The sequence below is a fragment of the Urocitellus parryii genome, chromosome 6, assembly GCF_045843805.1.
Source record: "Urocitellus parryii isolate mUroPar1 chromosome 6, mUroPar1.hap1, whole genome shotgun sequence".
NCBI classification, from domain to species: Eukaryota; Metazoa; Chordata; class Mammalia; order Rodentia; family Sciuridae; genus Urocitellus; species Urocitellus parryii.
This window is the reverse complement of record NC_135536.1, coordinates 22808416-22829791: the sequence shown is the minus strand read 5'-3', so window position 1 is coordinate 22829791 and position 21376 is coordinate 22808416. Positions and strand designations below refer to the sequence as shown.

The window sequence follows — 21376 nt, the reverse complement described above, 5'->3', positions numbered from 1 at the left end:
TTTTAGAAAGAAAAGGAATCAATTGGGTTATTTGCACATCAAAAGGCTGATAAACTAGGCTGAGGCAGGAGTCCAGTAAAGGAAAGTGAACCCATTCATTGCCTTGCCTAGCAAAATCTGCTTATTAAGGCTGCCACTGCCACCCTTGTTCAGTCACTATCATACCACCAGAGATTATATAAAACGACCTGTGACAGGTTCTGCAACTTTGTCTCAGCCTCTCAAGATTCAAAATCCTGATTGTAAGCATCATACTGACCATTTGAGATTTTGATCCCATTGTGGATGCAGAGGCAGTTGACTCCTTGGGGTACTGACTGTTCTCTTCGCTGCTTGGCATAAAGCAAAATAGGAAGGGTATTTTGCTATTATGTCAAAAGAAACCAAATATCCTTCATGCAATCTGTTGAAAGTAAATAGTTCTGTCTCTTAAAACCCAATTAGACTTCCTTGGTTTTCCTGCCCCTATGTATCCTATTTAGCACTGCTACTCTACCCATGGAATCCTTGATGTAGAAGTTCCATGCTTGACAATTCTCAATGAAGTGAACTGGGCAGACCTACTGATGCCGGGATAATTAATTTTTAAAATATAGTTCTACCTTAGTTACACCTTTAGGAAAATTCAATCTATTTTAGACATAATTCAGGACATATCTTTAGGTTAAAAATATACTTTTTTATTTTTTTTTAGTTATTGGACATAGTATCTTTTTCATTTTTATGTAGTGCCGAGGATAGAAGCCAGTGCTTCTTCACATGTTCAAGGCAAGCGCTCTGTCACTGAGCCACACAATCCAGTTTTTTTTAAATTGGTTAAAATACTGTTAATTTTTAAAAAGTATAAAGATTCCCATTGTTACATTATTCCTCTTCTGCACCCATCACTCACTTTTCTTCCAACACTGTTTGCTGTGGCCAGACGCACTGCTCCATCAAATCACTTAATCAGATCAGATTATCTGTTGCTATTCTGACCATTTAAGAAAGTCTTAGCTCTAAGTCATTTAAAATTATTCAAATTACAAAATTAAGGAAATAGTCGACAAATGTTCTTATATCAAGCACCATTATAAAATCTTTATATGTATATTTTAATCCTTAAAATCATATTGCCATTTCACATATGGAGAAACTGAAACCAAAAATATTCAGATATTTATCAATGTAGGATGCTTGAATTAAACCGCAAAATACAAGACTTGCTGGCAATAAATAAAATATCTTTATTATGATTTTAGTAGTTAAAATTTGCTCGTTTCCTAGATAAAGTAGTCTGTAACAGGATAAAAAAATTACAAAAAAGGCAAGCTCTTTCTTAATGATTCATTTGAATTAGCTATAAAATGAAAATACCTGCTAATTATTTAATACCGTCTAAAATAACACAAAATATATTCAATATGTAATACAAACCTCAATAATCCAATTTTCCTAATAAGCAATATTTACAAACTCTGAACTAAGAGAAAAAGATTTAGTTAGACAAAGAAATAAGAGAATAGTGGCTTTAAATAATTTTATCCTAGGTAATCTATGCTTTGGAGTAGAAAATACTCATTTAATACAATATTAATTATATTAAAATTACACTTAGTTGGTGTGAAGTGAGCCCAACCTAAATTCCTGTGTGCCTGGAAAATACAACTTTTAAAAAGCCATTATCAAGAATTGGTAATAGTTTAATAATTCTGACTGACATCTAAACCAACTTATCTTAAAGGTGCAGAATTTAATGACACCCTTATTTTTATTAAACTTATCTTCATTAACAAGGTAAAGCACTTTCCTTTCTAAATTGTATTAATCTTATTCAATAATCTATGTAATAATGTCATAGGCTAGTAAGCAAAGCAAGCAACATTACTTTTTTAAATAACATCTTTAATTAAAGTTTTGCAAAGGTAAAATATTAAACTTAAAATAGGTCTTAGTACATGAAAATACTAAGTTCTCTAATTGTATTCCAAGATGGGTCTTTAAAACATAATATCCCATTTATCACAGAAGAGCAACCTTGATCTGCAATTGTACAGAATGAATTTTACAAACATAATAAATATATTTACGCCCTTACACATAACAGTATGTACAACAGCAGTTGACAATAGTAGCTCAGAACAGCAAAAAGATTAGTTCCTCCCCCCCAAGTTGTAGCCCTGTGTATACTGGACTGATTTAAGGAAATCTGACTTAAGGAGAGAGTAGTTAGTAACACAATATAATTCTCTAAAAGAGAAGGAAAAAAGTTTGTTCCTCAAAATAAACAAAAATAGTTTGATCTGTTCTTCTTAAATCACAGAAAAATAATGATAGACTAAGGCAGGATTCAAAAGGGAAGTGTATAAACCTCAAGAGTAATTTAGCATAATAGATGATTAAAATGCAAAACTAACAAACCCATGAGGAAACATATAAAACAACTACTTTTTAACCAGAAATTCAAAATTTGCTATAGCTGATTCAGACAGGTAGGTGGGAGACAGACATTATGAAATGAAAATATACAAAGACATATCAATAAAATATTACATTGCACAAAAGCTCAAAAAAGCTCAAAATGAAATAATCTGAAAATATAGGAATTTTCTCAAGTGAAAGAAAATACTAAAGTTATAAAGGGAACTCCCAAGAAGGAATTATGTCTGTTTTCCTATACAAGGAATATTTTCCCTCTAATAATAGTGAATTATTGCTATGATAATAAAAAATTACTTTTAGAGGGAGACCATTCTTTTTAATCCCTTCATAAGAGCCAGGAAAAAAAATCCTTGACTTTCACTATAGCAAAAGACAACCTTTATACAAAAGCTATTATATTTTTATGATATTTTCTAAAATCAGAATCTATTTTGCTGGTCAAGAACATATTTTAATCACTAGACACAATGCTCAAATCTTGTTGTAATTATACAACATCAGTGGCTTTGATTTTTAAAAAGCCAACAGTGCAAATTATGATGACATTTAATTAACATAAATGTGAACATCTCAAAAAATATAAAAGCTTAATATAAAGATCCCCCTCATATAACAGACATTTTAATCTAGAATCGAATTGCACATTGAAGAGTTGTTTTAGCCACATGCAGCGCTCTACAGAAATTAAATGTGCTATCAGGCATTCAAGTGACCAGATCATACAAATGACCATCCAAAAGACTTGTATGCCAAAAGGATATACTTCCACACTTCAGTAATTTTCTGTAAATTTTCCAGAGCACTTTTGTTTTTTGAGTAAAAGGTGCCATCATCACCATCTGTGCAAATCTAAACAAATTCTCTTCTGAATAAGCAATGGTTATTACGAAGTCTGAATGATTTTTTCCCCTTTGGATAAAGATGCTTTCATTTAAAAACTCTGAAAGTGGGAATCCCTTGCCTTTTCAAAGGAATGACATTTTAACGGAACCTAATGAAATGATTTGTTAAATATGTTAAAAGCATGATTAAAAATTCAAAGCAAGTGACATTCATATAGCAAAAGCCACTATAATAAAAAATAAAGCAAGCTATTTGATTAAAAAGAAACACGATGCAATAATACATAAGAGCACAATTTGGTATGCAGTGTTGTTTGGACCAGCTTTCAGAATTTTCACAGGTAGAAGAAAAGCATTTGCCAAGTATATCATAATTCATATGCAATATACAGGTGCAAATACAACTGGTTATTTCCTGCTTCAAAATAACTCCAGTGAGTCATTCTGAAAGCAGTGGTTGTTCATGTTTGCAAATATAATTATAAAAATAGGCCAGTATACAATGCTACTATGAATATTTGTCTACAAAGAGGGCCCAAGACATGAGTTGAACATCATACAGTAATCAAAGTTTCAGTAGTATAAGAACTACTAGATACGTCAAAGAGTTTTACTTAAGCAACACTGCAGCACTGCTAAACTTTTATAGGTAGTTCAGGTCATTGACTTCTTCATTGAGTAAACATAAGCCTCCTAATAACTATACTGAAAAGGACACTGAACAGGACTTCTGTGATTTTACTCCCTCCATTCTAGTCTTACTTATAATTAAAAATAAAATAAAAAACCTGTGTGTGCTTTGAGAGTAGTGGGGTAAACAAATTTCCCCTCAAAAAAAGCTAAATTAATAGTCAAAATAAAAACTCTATTACCAGTTATGGCATCTAAATAAAACCTAACTACTAGAATGCCAGACATCACCATTTATACCAAAATTCAGAACAAAAGTTAAAAGAGACCAAGTTGGAAGTGGGGTGAGAAGTAGGCAAAAAAAAAAAAAGTTGATTAACCTTTTGAGAAATGTAAAGATATATTTTTTTAAAAAAAAAATAAACACTATAATAGCTCACAGTTTTCTCCTTTGTAAAGTACTTTAAAGTGTTTATCTGTTAGTTCTGGAAACACATAAAGGCAAATGAAGGAAAGACAACAATGGAAGACAAAAAAAAATCAATATACCAGTAACTTATTAAACGTGAATTTTGTTAAGAAAAACCATGAAAAGTTGAATTAATTATTAGAAGACAAAAGTGAAGGTGAATGTTCCTACAGGTCTCCCAGGCAGCTGATTCACACAGATGGCAGTGCCATATTGTTCTTTAGAGCCCCTTAGAGAAATACAGAGCTATGCATTCTTAAATACATATTAAAGTTCTATTATTTTTAATATACAAGTCAAATTTCTATGTTTCTTTCCAATGTGCAAACTGGAGCCCAAGTCTATATTATCAATGGCCCTTCTAGGCCACCCAATGCAAGAGAGGTAAATATGTACTTATTAGTTGCCCACCTCCCTCAACCCCCCAAAACTTCCCCTCAAATTACAAAGTTACTTTTAAAAAATTTGTCCAAATAAAATAATAGGTTTTTAAATTCTTTACTAGTAAACACAAGAAACTTTTATAATTACTAAAATGTTTAATAAAAATCCAGGTCCTCACCACCTGCCCTTTATGCTTCAATCAATATACAGAATGTTATCTGAATGTTTACCTTAAAGACTAAATGCATATATAAGCACATACTTCAGCCAAACAAGAAAAATCTTCATATATCCATGTATATACAATTTTAGCTAGATGGTACCTTTGTAAAATAAAAATGTGTTCCTGAGGAGCCAATTTGGAATTTCTTTTTAAAGGGTTACAGTTTTTCTGTAAGGAAATTGAAGTTGTCATTTTAATTCCACACAATTCAGATAAGACCCAAGTCTTTAAATTACATTTAATAAGTATGAAAACCTAATTAAAATAAATATCCATTCCTGGGTCAATTTTGTCTCCAAACTGTGATTACTGATTACTTCCTTATATCTTAGATGTTTCATAAAGCAGGGAAGGAAGAGTTATATATTACCAAGGGAAAATAACAAGTAAAAATATTTAAGACCTATTATGAGAATTTTAAATTGTTTTCTTATACAAGTGAATTAAAATTCAACACCATAATTCTTACCCTTTTGTAAAAAGCTCACACGCAATTTTTACCAAATATAACCACATACAATAAGCAGTTTCAGTTCAATCTATCAAAAGGGCAGTTTCTTCAGTTCATTCCAACAAGAATCTTCTGATTGAGCCCAAGTTGGAGGAAGGAATAGAGACAAAGCTTTACATGCTAATTACCGGTGGCAAGTTCCTGTATTTAAAATTGACAATTATGGTTTTCCTACACAAAACCCCAACCCCCCCACCCCAACAACCCCAGGTGCTACAGTTCCATGGCTTGCCAGTTAGAAGTAGTGTCTATGTTGTCAAGGTCTATCTTTGTTCCAGTAGCTTTGCTTCTACTGCACTTTTCTGACATGCAGAAATGAAGTTTTGGTTGGTGTTTGTCCCAAGTTTCAAACTGTTCACTTTAAATTTTTTTTAAAGTTTCTTTTATTTATAAAAGAAAGAAGCAACTCTTCACCATTCAGCATCTCCAATGGCTTTGGAAAATATATAATCTCTTCCATTAAGATTCATAATACCATCCTTGAGATGAAATTTCCATTTGTTTTTACTTCTGTGTATCTAAACAAAAACAAAATTAAATGAATGTAAGAGATACAATCAGAAAATAGAAAAATAAAGAAAAGGCCTATTCACAAAAAAAACAACAAAAAAACCCCCCAAATGTTCTATTGTAATTTGGTTTCTTGTTTAACTTCACCCCTCCCCGCAAAAAACACAACCCACAAAACAGTAGGTGATTTTAGAAATACTAATTTATCTGTAATATATCATAGTTCATACTACTGTGTTCACTAGTTAATAATTATTTTTAAACATACAATTATAGTTTCAATTTCTTTTATAAAAACGAAACTTCTCAGTAAACTTCTTAGTGTTCTTAAGACCTAATATGGAATATAATAATGCAGAAGTGCTTACCAGGGACAGATATTTTCTGAGATCCCAAGCCTAAACCTCATGGTGCAAATACTCTCTATGGCATATTCTTGGGAAATGGTTATTCAGTGTCTGCTTGTATGTGATCAGAAGTAGGGAGCAAATATTTCCAAATTAAATCACTATTTTCTGGGACAGATCTCTCCAAGGGCTTTTGTATTTTATCCCTTACTGAAATTAGCTTCCTAGTTTTGCTTTTTGAGACTTAAAAAACAAACAAGCTTTTATAGGATTGAAAATCACTCATGCTCCTCCTCTAGAATCACCTCTTCTTACTAAAACAGCACAACAGATGGGCACAGTGGCACACTCCTATAATCCCAGCAACATGGGAAGCTGAGGCCAAATGATTCCAAGTTTGGGCCAGCCTTAGCAAATTAGTAAGACACTGTCTTCATATAAAAAATAAAAAGGTCTGGAGATATAGTTCAATAGTAAAGCACCCCTGGGTTCAATTCCCAGTACAAAAACAAAACAACACAATAAAGTTAAAAGAGCAAACAGATCAGAGACTCTTGCATTAAATGGTTGCTTATAGCTCTAATCTAAACAATATAAACATTAAATCTAACATATTATAGAAGATGACCTGAATGTCTGATAGACATGAGATTTAACATATCCAAAGCTGAACTCTCTTTCTCATATTCTAAACCTGCTCTACATGCAGCTGAGTTGATGGCATTATCATCCTTTTTTTTCCAGTTACTCATCAATTTGAGTCACTTTATTCTAGGAAATCCTGTTGAATTTTCAAATCATCATTCAAGATCCACTAATCCCCACCAACTTTAATACTACCAGCATAGTCTCAGTCACCATTATCTTTTACTTGGATTATTATAGTATCTCCCTAAATAGTCTCCTTATTTAACCCTTCCTTCCTCCCTATACTCTATCCTCAAAAAGAAGGCAAAGTAATTCTTTTAAAATTAAATCAGATTATACCCTTTGAAACCTTCTAATATCTTCTCCGTATACTTAGAATAAGAGCCTATAACCCATACAATCTGTCTTCCCTATTTTTATGGCTTCCCCACCTGAGTCTCACCACACTGGCATGCCCCTGCTGCTCCTGACACTCAAGTAGGCTCTGCCACCAACAATGACAGGGTAACTCCCTTCAATTCTTTTACTCAAATGTCATCTTCTCCAAGGGTCTACTTACTATAAGTACTGTATTTAAAACTGAAACTTGTCTCCACCCCATCCCTTCTCTGCATTTTTCTGTAGCAAATATCAGCTTCTAATGCGCTACATTAATTTATTTATTATGTTTTAGCATCTGTCTACCTCTACTATAGCAAGTTTCCCAATGACAAAGAATTTTTGTTCACTAGTGTATCTCAAGCTCCTAGGAATAGTACCCTATGATACCATACCATATGCACTCAATAAGAATTTATTGAATGAAAAGACCTGTCTACCCCTCCAATTCTCTATAAGTACATTAATTATCTGTAAAATGGGTTTACAAATTTATTTCCAGCATGAACTCAGAGATTGCAACCTAAGAGATTATATACAAGTGGTGAAAAGCCAGAAAATAAAAATTTCACAGATCAAGGACACACAGCATTTTGCTGAATAGCAACTTGTAAAACAATAATGTAGAAAAGTTTCATAGGTCAAATAGTAGTCCATACACTCAGAACTGAAGTCATATTAGTTAATAAATGGTAAATATTTTTTTGAACAAAAGTACAAAGTTTAAAAAGCAATTCATTTATTGGTCTTAGTCCTTCATAAAGGAATATCCTAAATGCCAAGAGAAAAGTCACTTAAATTTCCTAAAGTAAAGGTAAAATAAAGTAAAATTATGTATAAGCAAGACTGAAGCCTCTAACCTGTGGCATTTTCACCTATCTAGTCACACTTGAGAACTCTGTCACATTATTAGCATTTTACTAACATTCCAATTTGACTGGCAATATAAACCTTATTCCTTCTATGATATCTTGCACAAGTAACTCATTGTTGAAATTTTAAAATTTAGGCATCCAAACTAAAACTCCTAATATTCAAGTAGGCTCAAATCAAATTCAATGTCATTTTAACCAATCACAAAATACACCTACCATTTAGTATTGGTTAAAACATCAAATCCCCACTCCTTCAATACAATTCTTAAAATCAGACCTCTGAAAATGTTAACTGTTAATCATTTGCCACATTATTTAAAGCCATTTTCAATTTCTTAGTTTAAAACATTAATGTATCTGGAAGCAAAACAAACCAATTTTAACATTTAAAATATGTGTACTGATCATCAAAGAACACAACCATTCTCTTATAATTGAAAAATAGTTTGCAGTATATTCTTCTGAAAGCAGGCTAAGGTAAAGGTTCTCTCTCTTTTGCCTAATAAATATTACATCTTATTATCATGAAATTATTTTGGGTAATTTGGTTGCAAGCAGTTCCCTTGAGACTTCCTGACAATAAAGCTTATTGGTGTGCTATTTAATCTTATATTGCTTACATGTGTTTAAGTGGAAAATTAAATGTTATTGTATTCATGGTATAGGATATTAAGAACACTCACCTAGAAAACATAATGTACAAAAGCATATGCTATGAAACTCTCAATAACCTCAGTGACTTTATTTTATAAACATCACTGGACTATCTTTTTATTAGGAAAAAAGATCTAATATCTTGGCATTCTTCCTATAGAGCTGTTGGCAATAAGCATAGCTTCACATAAGATTTCCTTCATACATAAAGCAAACTTCATCAGGGCACAAGTTTTGCAAGTTAAAGACTATAGCTCCAGTGCCCCGAAAAATATCTGGGACTTTAAGGTACTCAATAAATCAATAGTTGCAAACAAAAATTCAATTGCTTCTGTTAAGAGTTTTCAGCATTTGGTAAAGACCTCTATAAAACAAAATTATAAATCCCATGTAATATGTGGATGAATTTTAAATTTAATAATGGCAGAAAAAACAAATTTTATTCCAATTTAAATGTCTTGATTATTAAAAATCTTAACACTACCAGTAACTATAAAAAAGTACTTTGAAAGAGCACCCAATTTAAGAATTAAGAACACAAAGAGTCAATAGCTAATTCTCACAGAACTTGGTTTAAAAATTCCTTAATATTACCAAGGCATAGCAAGCCTAAATAAATTTTTTTAAATGATTTTCAGCAAAATTTATCTAATTATGCCATCCTGTTTATTATCTGAGTCGTCTTCATTTTAAAATATTTTTTAGTTATATTTGGACAATATCTTTATTTTATTTATTTATTTTTATGTGTACTAAGGATCAAATCCAGCACCTCATACGTGCTAGGTGAGCGCTCTATCACTGAGCCACAACCCCAGCCCCTGAGTCATCTTAAAGGAAAAAAAAAAAGTTAGAGATTCAATTAACTCCTTTTAGTTTTGAGGTACTCAATGTTAATGAAAAACTAGATTATCTCATTAAGTTAGTCAATGTTGTTAAAGGAAAAATGGTTTTAATAGAAAAAAGATCATGCCTCTCCTCCATTTCATTATTTTTTCAAAGCTAAAAAATTTGTTCTCTTATTCTTGCTTATAAAAAACAAAAAAGGGGGGCTGGGGTTGTGGTTCAGTGGCAGAGAGCTTGCCTCTCACATGAGAGGCACTGGGTTTGATCCTCAGCACCACATAAAAATAAATAAACAAAATAAAGATATTCTGTTCATGTATAACTAAAAAAAATTTTTTTAAAAAGAATAAAAGAGGTACTAATCATGGGCTGGGGATGTGGCTCAAGCGGTAGCGCACTCGCCTGGCATGCGTGTGGCCTGGGTTCGATCCTCAGCACCACATACAAACAAAGATGTTGTGTCCGCCGAAAACTAAAAAATAAATATTAAAAAAATTCTCTCTCTCTCACTCTCTCTTTAAAAAAAAATGTTTCCTGTTTCTGGAACAATTAAGAATTAAGTTTATAGAGCCAGGGTTGTGGCTTAGTAGTAGAGTGCTTGCTAACATGCGTGAGGCACTGGGCTCGAACCCTGGCACCACATAAAAATAAATAAAATAAAAGTATTAAAAAAAAAAAGAGGTACTAATCAGCAGTCCCAATATTCCCATGAGGCAGACAAGATGGTTTGAAAAGCAATTAAAAATGTCAGTGATATGAAGATGAATCTTTACCTTATCATATTGGCATACAACAACATTTTCTGTGTCAAAGAGTTCCTGTCCTTCCTCATCACTCACATCATCTTCACTATTGAGGGGTTCCTATAAATAAAAAGAGAATTTATAAATACATCCCATGTATTACTATAAAAGGCCTCTCTGATATTCAATGAAAAGAAATATGACTTCGATGTTTCAAGAATCAAATGCCAAATACATATTTATATACACCATGAATGTAGTATAGTTAATCCAATGTTATTTAAGAGCCTGTCGACACTACTGAAAATTTAGCAAGAAATTAAATACAATTAAAACAGTTAAACTACACTACTTACAAATCTAAAGAGACATTCAACTTTATTTCCTTTATTCTTAAAAGAACAGCATGAGAAGGCAATTCTCCATAACTTTTTTAAAAAATATTTATTTTTTTAGTTGTATTTAGACATGATACCCTTATTTTATTTATTTAATTATTTTTACGTGGTGCTGAGGATCGAACCCACAGGGTCTTGCACATTCGAGGTGAACACTCTACAGCTGAGCCACAACCCTAGCCCTCCATAATAACTTTTTTAAATGCCTAGAAATGAACCTAAGAAAATATGCGGGTTTAATGAGATAATGGTACTACATACCAGCAAAGTGAAAACTGGTGAAATTGGAGGAGGAAAGAAGAATAATTTAATAGGCTATCGGTCTGAGTTGGAACTTAACATTAAGAACCAGGACACTGAATACAAACCAGCACTGTCTACCATTATAATGGTTATGGTAGAGGCATGAAGTATAATAAAGAATCTTTTGGGTTTTTGTTTTTTCAAGATGGGCTGGGAAACCTCAGTACCAAAGAGAATAAAGGACCAAAATAAAACACAACTAGAACTTAAAATGACCAACCACATTATACTTCACCTCAACTGTGTCAGAGATGAAAGATATGGTGCAAATTTTTAATAAATGGAGAAAAGAGACAAATAATCAACAGGTTGTCAGACCTACTCATACAAAGCTATATTTGGATGTATTTCTAATTTCAAATAGGCATCATCAATATAAAATGAAAAAAAATTAAGGTAAATTTCACATAATAAATTATTTTAACCATTCAAAGTGCATGAACAGCACCATTCAGGTGCACTAACAGCATTCATAAAATTAGCTATCACAACTACATACTTCCACAACACCTCATCACCCTTACCCACTAAGTAGTCAGAGATGTACTCTATTCCCTTCTGTCCTCTGGCAATAACCAATCTGCTTTCTGACTTTATACATTTGCCTATTCTGGACATTTCAATGAAATTATATAGTGTGTGTGTGCATGTGTGTGTGTGTGTGTGTGTGTGTGTGTATACACACACACACAAATATATATAAATAAATGGAATTATATAATATGTGGCCTTTTGTGTCTGGCTTCTTTTACTTGGTATTTTTTCAAGGTACATCCATGTTGTATCAGTATCGTATTTATTTTTCTGGATAAATTCTATTCCACTTTCTGAATACACATTTTATTCGACCATTCACTAGTGAAAGACATTTGAGTTGTTTACGCTGTTTGGGATATCATGGATAGTGCTCCTATGAACATTCATGTAAAAGTTTTTGTTTGAATGCCCTTTAATACTCTTCTGCATATACTTTAGAGTCAAACTGCTAGGACATATGGTTAATTCTATGCTTAACTTTTTGAGGAATCACCAAACTGTTTTCCATGGAAACTATATGATCTTACATTCCTACCAGCAACACAGAAAGCTTCCAATTTCTGCACATCTTCATTGACATTTATTTACTTTCCTTTTAGATTATAACCATCCTATATGTGCAAAATGGTATCTACTGTGATTTGCATTTATCTAATGACTAATGATGTTGAGCATCTTTTACATGTGCTCATGGGCTACTTATATATCATAATGGAGAAATGTCTGTTTAAACAACTTTGCCATTTTTGAATTGGGTTGTTTTTTGTTGTTGAACTAAGAGTTCTTTGTATATTGAATATTAGATGCTTATCAGTTATATGATTTTGCAAATATTTTCTTCCTTTTGGCGAACTTTTTTCCTTCTTGATACTGTCCTTTGCTATGCAAGATTTTAATCTCCAAAAGTCCATTTTGTCTTTAATCACTTTTACTTTTAGTGTCATGTCTAATAAGCCATTATTACCAAATCTAAGGTTATGAAGATTTATCCCTATGTTTTCTACTGACAGTTTTATAATTTTAGCCCTTAGAGGGGTGGGAGGGGAAGGGAAGGGGCAGGGGGTTAGCAATGCTGGTGGAATGTGATGGACACCATTATCCAAAGTAAATGTATGAAGAAATGAATAGGTGTGAACATACTTTATATACAAACAGAGATATGAAAAATTGTGTTCATATGTGTAATAAGAATAGTGATGCAGTCTGCTATCATATATTTAAAAAGTAAAATCAATATAAAAAATAATTTTAGCCCTTAGATTTAGGTCTGTGGTCCATTTTGAGTTAATTTCTGTATAGGATAAGAGGCAGGGGGCAAACTGCTGTCCCAGCATCATTTATTATAAAGACTATTTGTCCCTTTACCAAATAGCACTTTGTTCATGTAATCTAATAGCATAAATATCAATATTCCACTAATAAAAGACACCTAAAAAGTGTGCAGAACCAAAAAGTTTGGAAGAGAAAGAACAAAAAAGTTGTATAAGGTAAATTCTAATCAAATCTGAAGCTGGTATGACTATTAATATCACACAGACTTTAGCATAAAATAAATAAAAATCACTAGTGATAAGGATGCTATGTAATTATTCAATTCACTGGGAAAATATAATTTTAAGCTTATATGTACCTATTTTTAGGCTCAAAATATAATAAGTGACAGAACAACAAGGGAGAAATAAACCCATTATCATAGTAGAAGAGCAGAACATATTTCATTCAGTAAATCAATGATGGATCAAACATACAATAAGTACTAATGAGGATACAGAATATCTGAACAAACCTAGTGACAATCTTAATCTAATAGACATACAGAGAACACAGTTGCAAATAACTGCAACAAATATACTCTTTTCAAATACATGGCATACTTAAAAACTGACCACAAACAAGTCTCAATCAACATATCTAAGGATTCATAAATCGCACAGACCATGTTCTCTACAAAAGTTAAATCAGAATAGAAACTTATGAAGTAGGAAACAAAATTTAGAAAAAAATAAAGCTAAAAGCCAATTCTTTGAAAACACTAAGGAAATCCACACACTCTGACAAGATTGAATAAGAAAAAAGAGAAGGAACAAATATATTAGCAGTAAGAAAAAAATGATTACAAATGATTCTGGTATTACAAAGATAATACGATTAATTTTATTCTTGTCAATTTGGAAATTCATATAAATATATAAAAAATCCTAAAAAAATAGAATTTATCAAGATTGTCTAAAAAGAAACAGAATACTTGATCAAAACTAAGGAGACTGGGCTGGGGCTGTAGCTCAGTGGAAGAGCTCTTGCCTAGCACATGTGAGGTGTTGGGTTCAATCCTCAGCACCACATAAAAATAAATAAATAAAATAAAGGCATTCTGTCCACCTACCACTACAAAAAAATTTTTTTAAAATTAAAATAAAAAACAACTAAGAATAGGCCCACACATTTTTAGCAGTATGTTTTAAGAAATATTCACAGAAGAATTAGATACAGTTTTAAAGAAAAAAAATATTTGAAGTTGAATATTGAAAAAACTTTCAAGATTTATTTAATGAGACTACCAACCACTAACCTGAAGACCTGGTGAGAAGAATATGAGAATGGAGAATCACAGTTATCATGAATACACATGCAGAAGTCCTGAACAAAGTCAATTCAACAATTCAAATAAAAAGGGTAATATTTAATGATCAAGTTTTGCTATCCCAGGAATCCAATAATGGTTTGCAAACAAACCAATTAATGAAAATCATTAATAACGAAAGACTAAAGGAGAGAAGTTATATGATTAACAGCTTCTGAAAACATTTAACAAAATACAACATTCATAGTCTTAAAAAACAAAGATAAGCAAAGTTCTTAATTTAGAAAGGAAGATCCTTAATCTGATATAAGGTATCCAAAAAAACAAAACAAAATATACTTACTAGTGAATCATAAGAAAGATTATTTTTAAGTTTAAGAACATGACAAGAGTGGGCTGGCGTTGTGGCTCACCAGTACAGTGTTTGCCTATCACATGCGAGGCCCTGGGTTCGATTCTCAGCACCACATATAAATAAATAAATAAAGGAATTTTGTCCACCTACAACTAAAAAATAAATATTAAAAAAAAAAAGAACTGTCACCAGTTCTCATCAATATTGTTCTGGAAGGCTTAGCCAATAAGGCAAGAAAAACTGCCATTTTGACAAATACTGTGATCATCCTTAAGGAAATACAAAAAAATCTACACAGACATTATTAGAATTAACAAAAACATTAGGAAGGTGGGTACATCAATGATGAATATTAAAAGCTCTATGTATTTCCATACTATCATCAAATAGAAGAAAACCTAAGAACATATCAGTTAGGGGACATCAAAATTATAAAGAAGAGCTAGGGGTATAGTTCAGTGGTACAGTGCTTGCCTAGAATGCAAGAGGTCCTGGGTTTGATCCCCAGCAATACAAAAAAAACCCCAAAATTATAGGGAATAAAAAATGCACAAAGCCAGGCACAGTGGCACACGCCTGTAATCCCAGCAGCTCAGGAAGCTGAGGTAGAATTGTATATTTAAAGCCCTTAGCAAAAGGAGGCACTAAGCAACTCAGTGAGACCCTGTCTCTAAATAAAATACAAAAATAGGGTTGGGGATGTGGCTCAGTGGTTGAGTGCCCTTGAGTTCAATCACCAGTATAAACAAAACAAATGGGCAGAAAACTTGAACAAGCACTTCCACATGATAAAATACAAATAAAAAAAATACATACATGGAAAGAGGCTGAAGCCAAGTAATCAAGAAAATAAAAACTAAAACCAAAACAAGATACATATTTCTACCTAGCAGACTGGCAAAAATTAAAGAGCCTGACAATAATAGGAATTGGAAAATGTGCTGACACCTACACAATTATGTACTGAATGGCAGGAATGTGATCAGTACAACTTGGGATTTTATTGTAAAGCTGAAGATGTGCATGACTTGGGATCCACCAAATTTATGCTATAGTTAGCTAATTTAGAAGGACTTTTTGCAAAGATTTTTTAAAAAGATTGCATCTTAGGCTGAGGAAGGCAATTAACAAGGAAAACTGTGTGGGACAAATATCATCATGGACACAAATAACTACCCCGGAACAACAGAGAAAGCAAAAATATTAATAGGTTTCTAGAAGAAAAGACATTAAAAGGGTGATAAGGTTATTAAGAAACTGGTATCTAACATGGTCCAAAACCAAAAAAAAATTGCTTTGAATCAATCTGACATTTGGTTTTTATTGAGATTCCCTTCTCTGCCAAATGTTGCCATTCCTTTTCAATTACTTAAGCAAAAGATCAACTACTTTCTATCTGTTCTACCAATGTCATATGTTTAAGCCATATTATGAATGCATAAGCCCAGGAATTAGAATTACTGGCAGCACTGTCTTCACTATCCTTGTTAATACAATTTTATTTGGGATATATAAATTTATTATCAGTTATAGCAAATAATTATGTTTTATATGAAGATAAATACAGCCACAACAATCTAAACACTACATTAAAGAAGAATCTAGGGTGGGGGATGTGGCCCAAGCGGTAGCACGCTCGCCTGGCGTGCACTGGGTTCGATCCTCAGTACCACATAAAAATAAAATAAAGATGTTGTGTCCACCGAAAACTAAAAAATGAATATTTAAAAAAATTATCTCTCTCTCTCCCTAAAAAAAAAAAGAAGAAGAAGAAGAAGAAGACTCTAACTATATTTTTAAAGTCTTAGGTTTACAGCACCTAACAACCTCTGGAAAAATAGGATCTAATTTGTCAGTTTGGCACCAAATAAAACAAAATAATTATTTTTTAAATTATTTGTTCTAATTATTATGACAGCAGAATGCATTTTAACTCATTACACACAAATGAGCACAACTTTTCATTTCTCTGGTTGTACACAATGCATAAGTCACACCATTCATGCAATCATACATGTACATAGAGTAATAACGTCTGTTTCATTCTACCATCCTTCCCACCTCCATACCCTTTTCCCTCTGCCCAATCCAAAGTTCCTCCATTCTTCCTTTGTCCCTACCCCCTATTATGGATCAGCATCCACATATCAGAAAAAAACATCTGGCCTTTGTAAAACGAAATCATTGGACTGAACTCTCTTTCCAAGTCTTTTACTAGAGACTTACTTCTTCTACCTGTCCATCTTCAGCTCCATCTTTCTCTTTATCCTCCTCTTCATCATCATCATAGTCTTCTTCTTCATCTTCATCTTCTTCAGATGAGGTATCCCCAGTTCCATCAACTTGTAATACCAATGGAGCTTGCTGTTGAGCAGGCTGGGCCTGTGGTTGCTGCTGGCCAGCTGCAGTTATCTGTGCTTGTGCTGGTGTGGGCGCTGCCACTGTTGTAGGTATAACTTGAGTCTTATTTCCTGTAAATAATATTTGCTGAGGCTGGATGATAACACCAGTCTGTGGTGTAATCCCTCCAGGAAGAGGGGCAAGAACCTACAGCAAAAGAAAACCACATTATTAGGAACTAGTTACAGGGAAGAAATTGGTTCAAATATTAGAATCACCAGAAATAGTCCATATCGCATACACAGTTAACACTACCTAAGTAAAAAAGCAATGTTTAACTAGTACTGAACCACTAAATTTCTATTTTGCCATTTAAATTTCTGAAAGAAAAATATCTGCTAAAGGTAATTGCTTCATTAAGTGAGCATTAATTGTGTATATACCAGACACTGACCAACGAGAGCTATCCAAGTTATTCATTTATTTGCTTGATTCTAAGTATTTGTATATATAAAACCATGGGCAAAGGGAAGGGACCCACTCAAGGAATCCATACAGAAGTTGAAAAAGGAATCTTAACTAAAATTCTTTTACCTGTTGTATAACAGGAGCTTGTACTCCACCAGGCTGCATTTGTGGAATAACCTGCTGTTGTAGAACCACTGACTGCTGAGGCTGAAAGATATATTGGGCACCATTGGCTGCTCTGACCACCTGAAGAAGCTGGCCTAAAGCAAAAAAAGCATGTATTCTAAGTTACCACTTTAGCAGTGACCATCTCAAATAAAAAAATAAAAGAAAGAAATGTCAAACCATTGAAAAACCCAGGAATTATCAAGACAGAAGTCTAACAGTTTTTTTAAGGTCTAATATCTATACACAGTAAACTATAATTAATACCTTCCCTAACTTCCCTCCATGTTCAGACACATTGCTTAAAATGATACATTTTCCAAATTTATTATCCTCATTCAGCTGTTTTTCAGTAAGATTTTAAAAACAGAATATAAGACTTGAACTAAGCTTAAATTATCTTTGTTCATATGCTAACAGTCAAGAAAGCAATAAAAAAAATAAGACATTTTATGGGCTATTCATTTTTAAAGCTTTGAAGAAACAAAAACAAAAGTTTGCTGAACCAGTCATCACTGTCACATAAAACTAATTATGTGACTGGCATATATATATATATATATATATATATATAAGAGAGAGAGAGAGAGAGAGAGAACACCAAACACTCCTAATAGGCTGCTTTAGATGACCTAGGATCTTGAATGAAATAACCAACATATGTTAATAAAATATGTAATAAGACAAGTCCCTAATTTGTTCTTCACAAATTTAGAAAATTAACAAAGTAACAAAAACAACAAATACAAATAAAATAAGCTTGGGTCAGACAAGCATAGTGGTGCACACCTGAATTCCTAGTGGTTGAGCAGGAGGATCTTAAGTTTGAGGACAGCCTCAGCAGTTCAGTGAGGCCCTCAGGAACTTAGCAAGACCCTGTCTCAAAAATTAAAAAGGACTGGGGATTTGGCACAATGGTAAATCAACTTCCCCAGTCTCCACCACTCCTCCCAAAAGGCAATAAAATGAAGATTAGGGACATAAAACTTAAAATCTATGTGGATAGGGGCTGGGTTGTAGCTCAGTGGTAGAACACGTGCCTAGCATGTGTGAGGCACTAGCTTCGATTCTCAGCACCACATATAAAAAAATAAAATATAGGTCCATCGACAACTAAAAAATAAATGTGGTAAGTTTTCAAACACTAATATCACCAAAAATCGTATGCTAAACATTGGTCTTTAGTCAATCAATAGGAGAGAGTATGCCTAATAGCATGCAATGAATTTGCTCTTAAGGCACCATAGGATTTACTTTGAAAACACAAATTAGTTCAAATGAGTCAAGTTTATCTCCTTTGACAAGATAAATACGCTTAGTAATACAGTAAACGAGCATTTCTATATAACCATACTTCTTCAATAATAGGGTTGGTTCTCATTCACGATCAAAAGCTCAAGAGCAATTTTCATCTTCTCTATTGCATCCTCAACAATGATTACAGTTGTATGTTACAGCCCTCAAAATTATTTTAACAACCTAAACCAAATGATAAAAGAAATATTAGTACTGTCTTTCGATGAAATCAAAACACAAGGGTTAGATGGTGCAATTTTCTGAATTATATTTAACAATGGTTCTGTTATTCCTAATTACCTGAATTTGTTAATATCTGTTGAACAGGAGTCACACCTGCAGGGAGTGCCAAGGTAGCAGCTGTAGCAGCAGCACTCTGAAAAATATAAAAACAAAAGGAAAATATCAAAACTACATTATACATAAAAGCATTTCAGCTTATCACTAGCATGTTTTAGTAGTATATGTAATTTTGTTTAGTACACACTAAATAGAAATTTTAACAATAAGACCAAACCCCATTTGATAAAATGATGGAAATAAAAAAGACCTTAGCTTACATAACCTACTTAATTATTTCAAGCAATTAAATAGAACAGTGTAACTGTTTGTCTCCCCAGTATTTTTTTTCCTACCTTGTCAATCTTTTAAGATTTAAGGTACAGATCCTTTATATACTCAATCTATATATTTTTGGGAAACCCACATTAACAATGCAATAAATACATAAATACAATATATGAAATAACCATTCCATGATCACTTCCTTTCCTATTCTTTGCTTTCTTACACCCAATTGCTTGTTTTTAATTAATACAGTTGGGGGAAAGTATAAGTGTCTTTGTTTCTTAATTTTTAAAATGTGTACTATAATCAACAAGTACCCACAGAAGACACTGTATCTGAAGACTTCTCTTGAAGTATAATATTACTTCCCTTGAAGTACAGATTAATACCAAAAAAATCCTCAAAATCTTAAGTCATCAACTTTAATTTCCATTATTTAAAATAGAGTTACTATGTAACATTCAAGTTATAAAAATATGGATGGGATTATATTCTGACTTTTTTTAAAAATTTTTAATTTTTTTAAACTTGTTTATAGACCTTTATTTATTTATATGTGGTGCTGAGACTTGAACCCAGTGCCTCACACATGCCAGGCAAGTATGCTACCGCTGAGCCCCAGCCCCAGCCCTATTCTGACATTTTTAAAATTAAAAAAATAATTTATTGCTTCCAGAAATTGTTTCTCCTCTAGCTTTCCTGCAAAAGAATTACACCATTCTCTATATGTTTTATACATTTTATTCATGTATCTCACTGTAATTTAGGTATTTTATTTTTCCATCCCCTTTTATAAGGTATGAAACTTTCATATACTTAATTTAACCTACACATTTTTACAAACACCTATATTTGGATAAGCTTAGGGATATAAATATAATAAACAAGCCAAGCAAGCAAGCTTTGGAGAAATTAATACCAGAGGAGTTAACAAACTTAGGAAACTATACTAAGCTCAGTTAATAATACATCTATCTAGTTTGGGGTTTTAAGGTATAACTTCAAAAGAAAAGAAAATAGGCCTAATTAACTTCTACTTCTTCAGTGTAAATTCCCTGAATTTCTTCAGATGACAGCTAGAGCTCACCAGTTCTTCTTTAAGTTAGATACTTAACCACTCAACTTAAAATAAATTATAGGCAAATAAAGGTAAGTTAAATTTAAGAAACATAGTAAGCAACTACTTGCTACTGATATTTAGGAATATTAAGTACCTTAATTTATATCTTCTAAGATAACAGATCTTGCTACAGCAATAAACCATTCTTTACAGCATAAATAACACAATAACCACCTGATACACTTTCTACACATTCAAGTTAATCAATAGGTATTTGCTGAGTGATAAACCATACATAATCACCTTTTATTTAATGACCTGAAAATTTTTTCTTGTATTTTATGAAACCGCCCTAACACAAATGCAGCATTAGACCAATCATTTTGTATCAAAAACCTGGAAAACTGGTTTGCTCTAACTTCCCTGAAATAGCCTTCTACCTGTTAAGTTATTATGTAATATTACCTTTTATTTTTATGAAATTACATAATTTTAGTATGTTCATTTCTAAAGTACACAAAGCCATGAGAAAAATCAGAAGTATTTTTACTTACTGAATATATATGAATTGGGAATAATAATGCAAAACAAAATCCCAGAACACTTTTACTGGTGAAGAGCCTTTATGGAGTATCTTTCAGAACATGCATAATACACTAACTAAAAATATCAAAGTAAAATGTAAATGCTAACCTATTTTACTGATTTAAGTTTCTAAACTATAATCTGTTTAATACATATTCTCCAACATCAGAGACCGAAGCAGTACACATAAGAAATCAACTACTAATTTGATTCATCTCTTAAAACACTATTAAATTTGAA

The 21376-nt window shown here is 32.3% G+C and overlaps 1 protein-coding gene across 1 annotated transcript in view; it reads right to left on the bottom strand.

Annotated features, from left to right (window-relative positions):
- Window positions 1–4307: 4307 nt before the first annotated feature.
- Gtf2a1 (general transcription factor IIA subunit 1) overlaps window positions 4308–21376 on the bottom strand; it is a 35211-nt gene continuing 18142 nt past the window's right edge. Inside the window, exons 5-9 of the mRNA XM_026401671.2 lie at window positions 19225–19300; window positions 17590–17723; window positions 16882–17202; window positions 10512–10601; window positions 4308–5998 (exon numbers count right to left, since the gene is read on the bottom strand). Of these exons, the coding sequence (XP_026257456.1) occupies window positions 5891–5998; window positions 10512–10601; window positions 16882–17202; window positions 17590–17723; window positions 19225–19300 (729 nt within the window). The 3' untranslated portion in view covers window positions 4308–5890. The remainder of the gene's footprint in view (window positions 5999–10511; window positions 10602–16881; window positions 17203–17589; window positions 17724–19224; window positions 19301–21376) is intronic.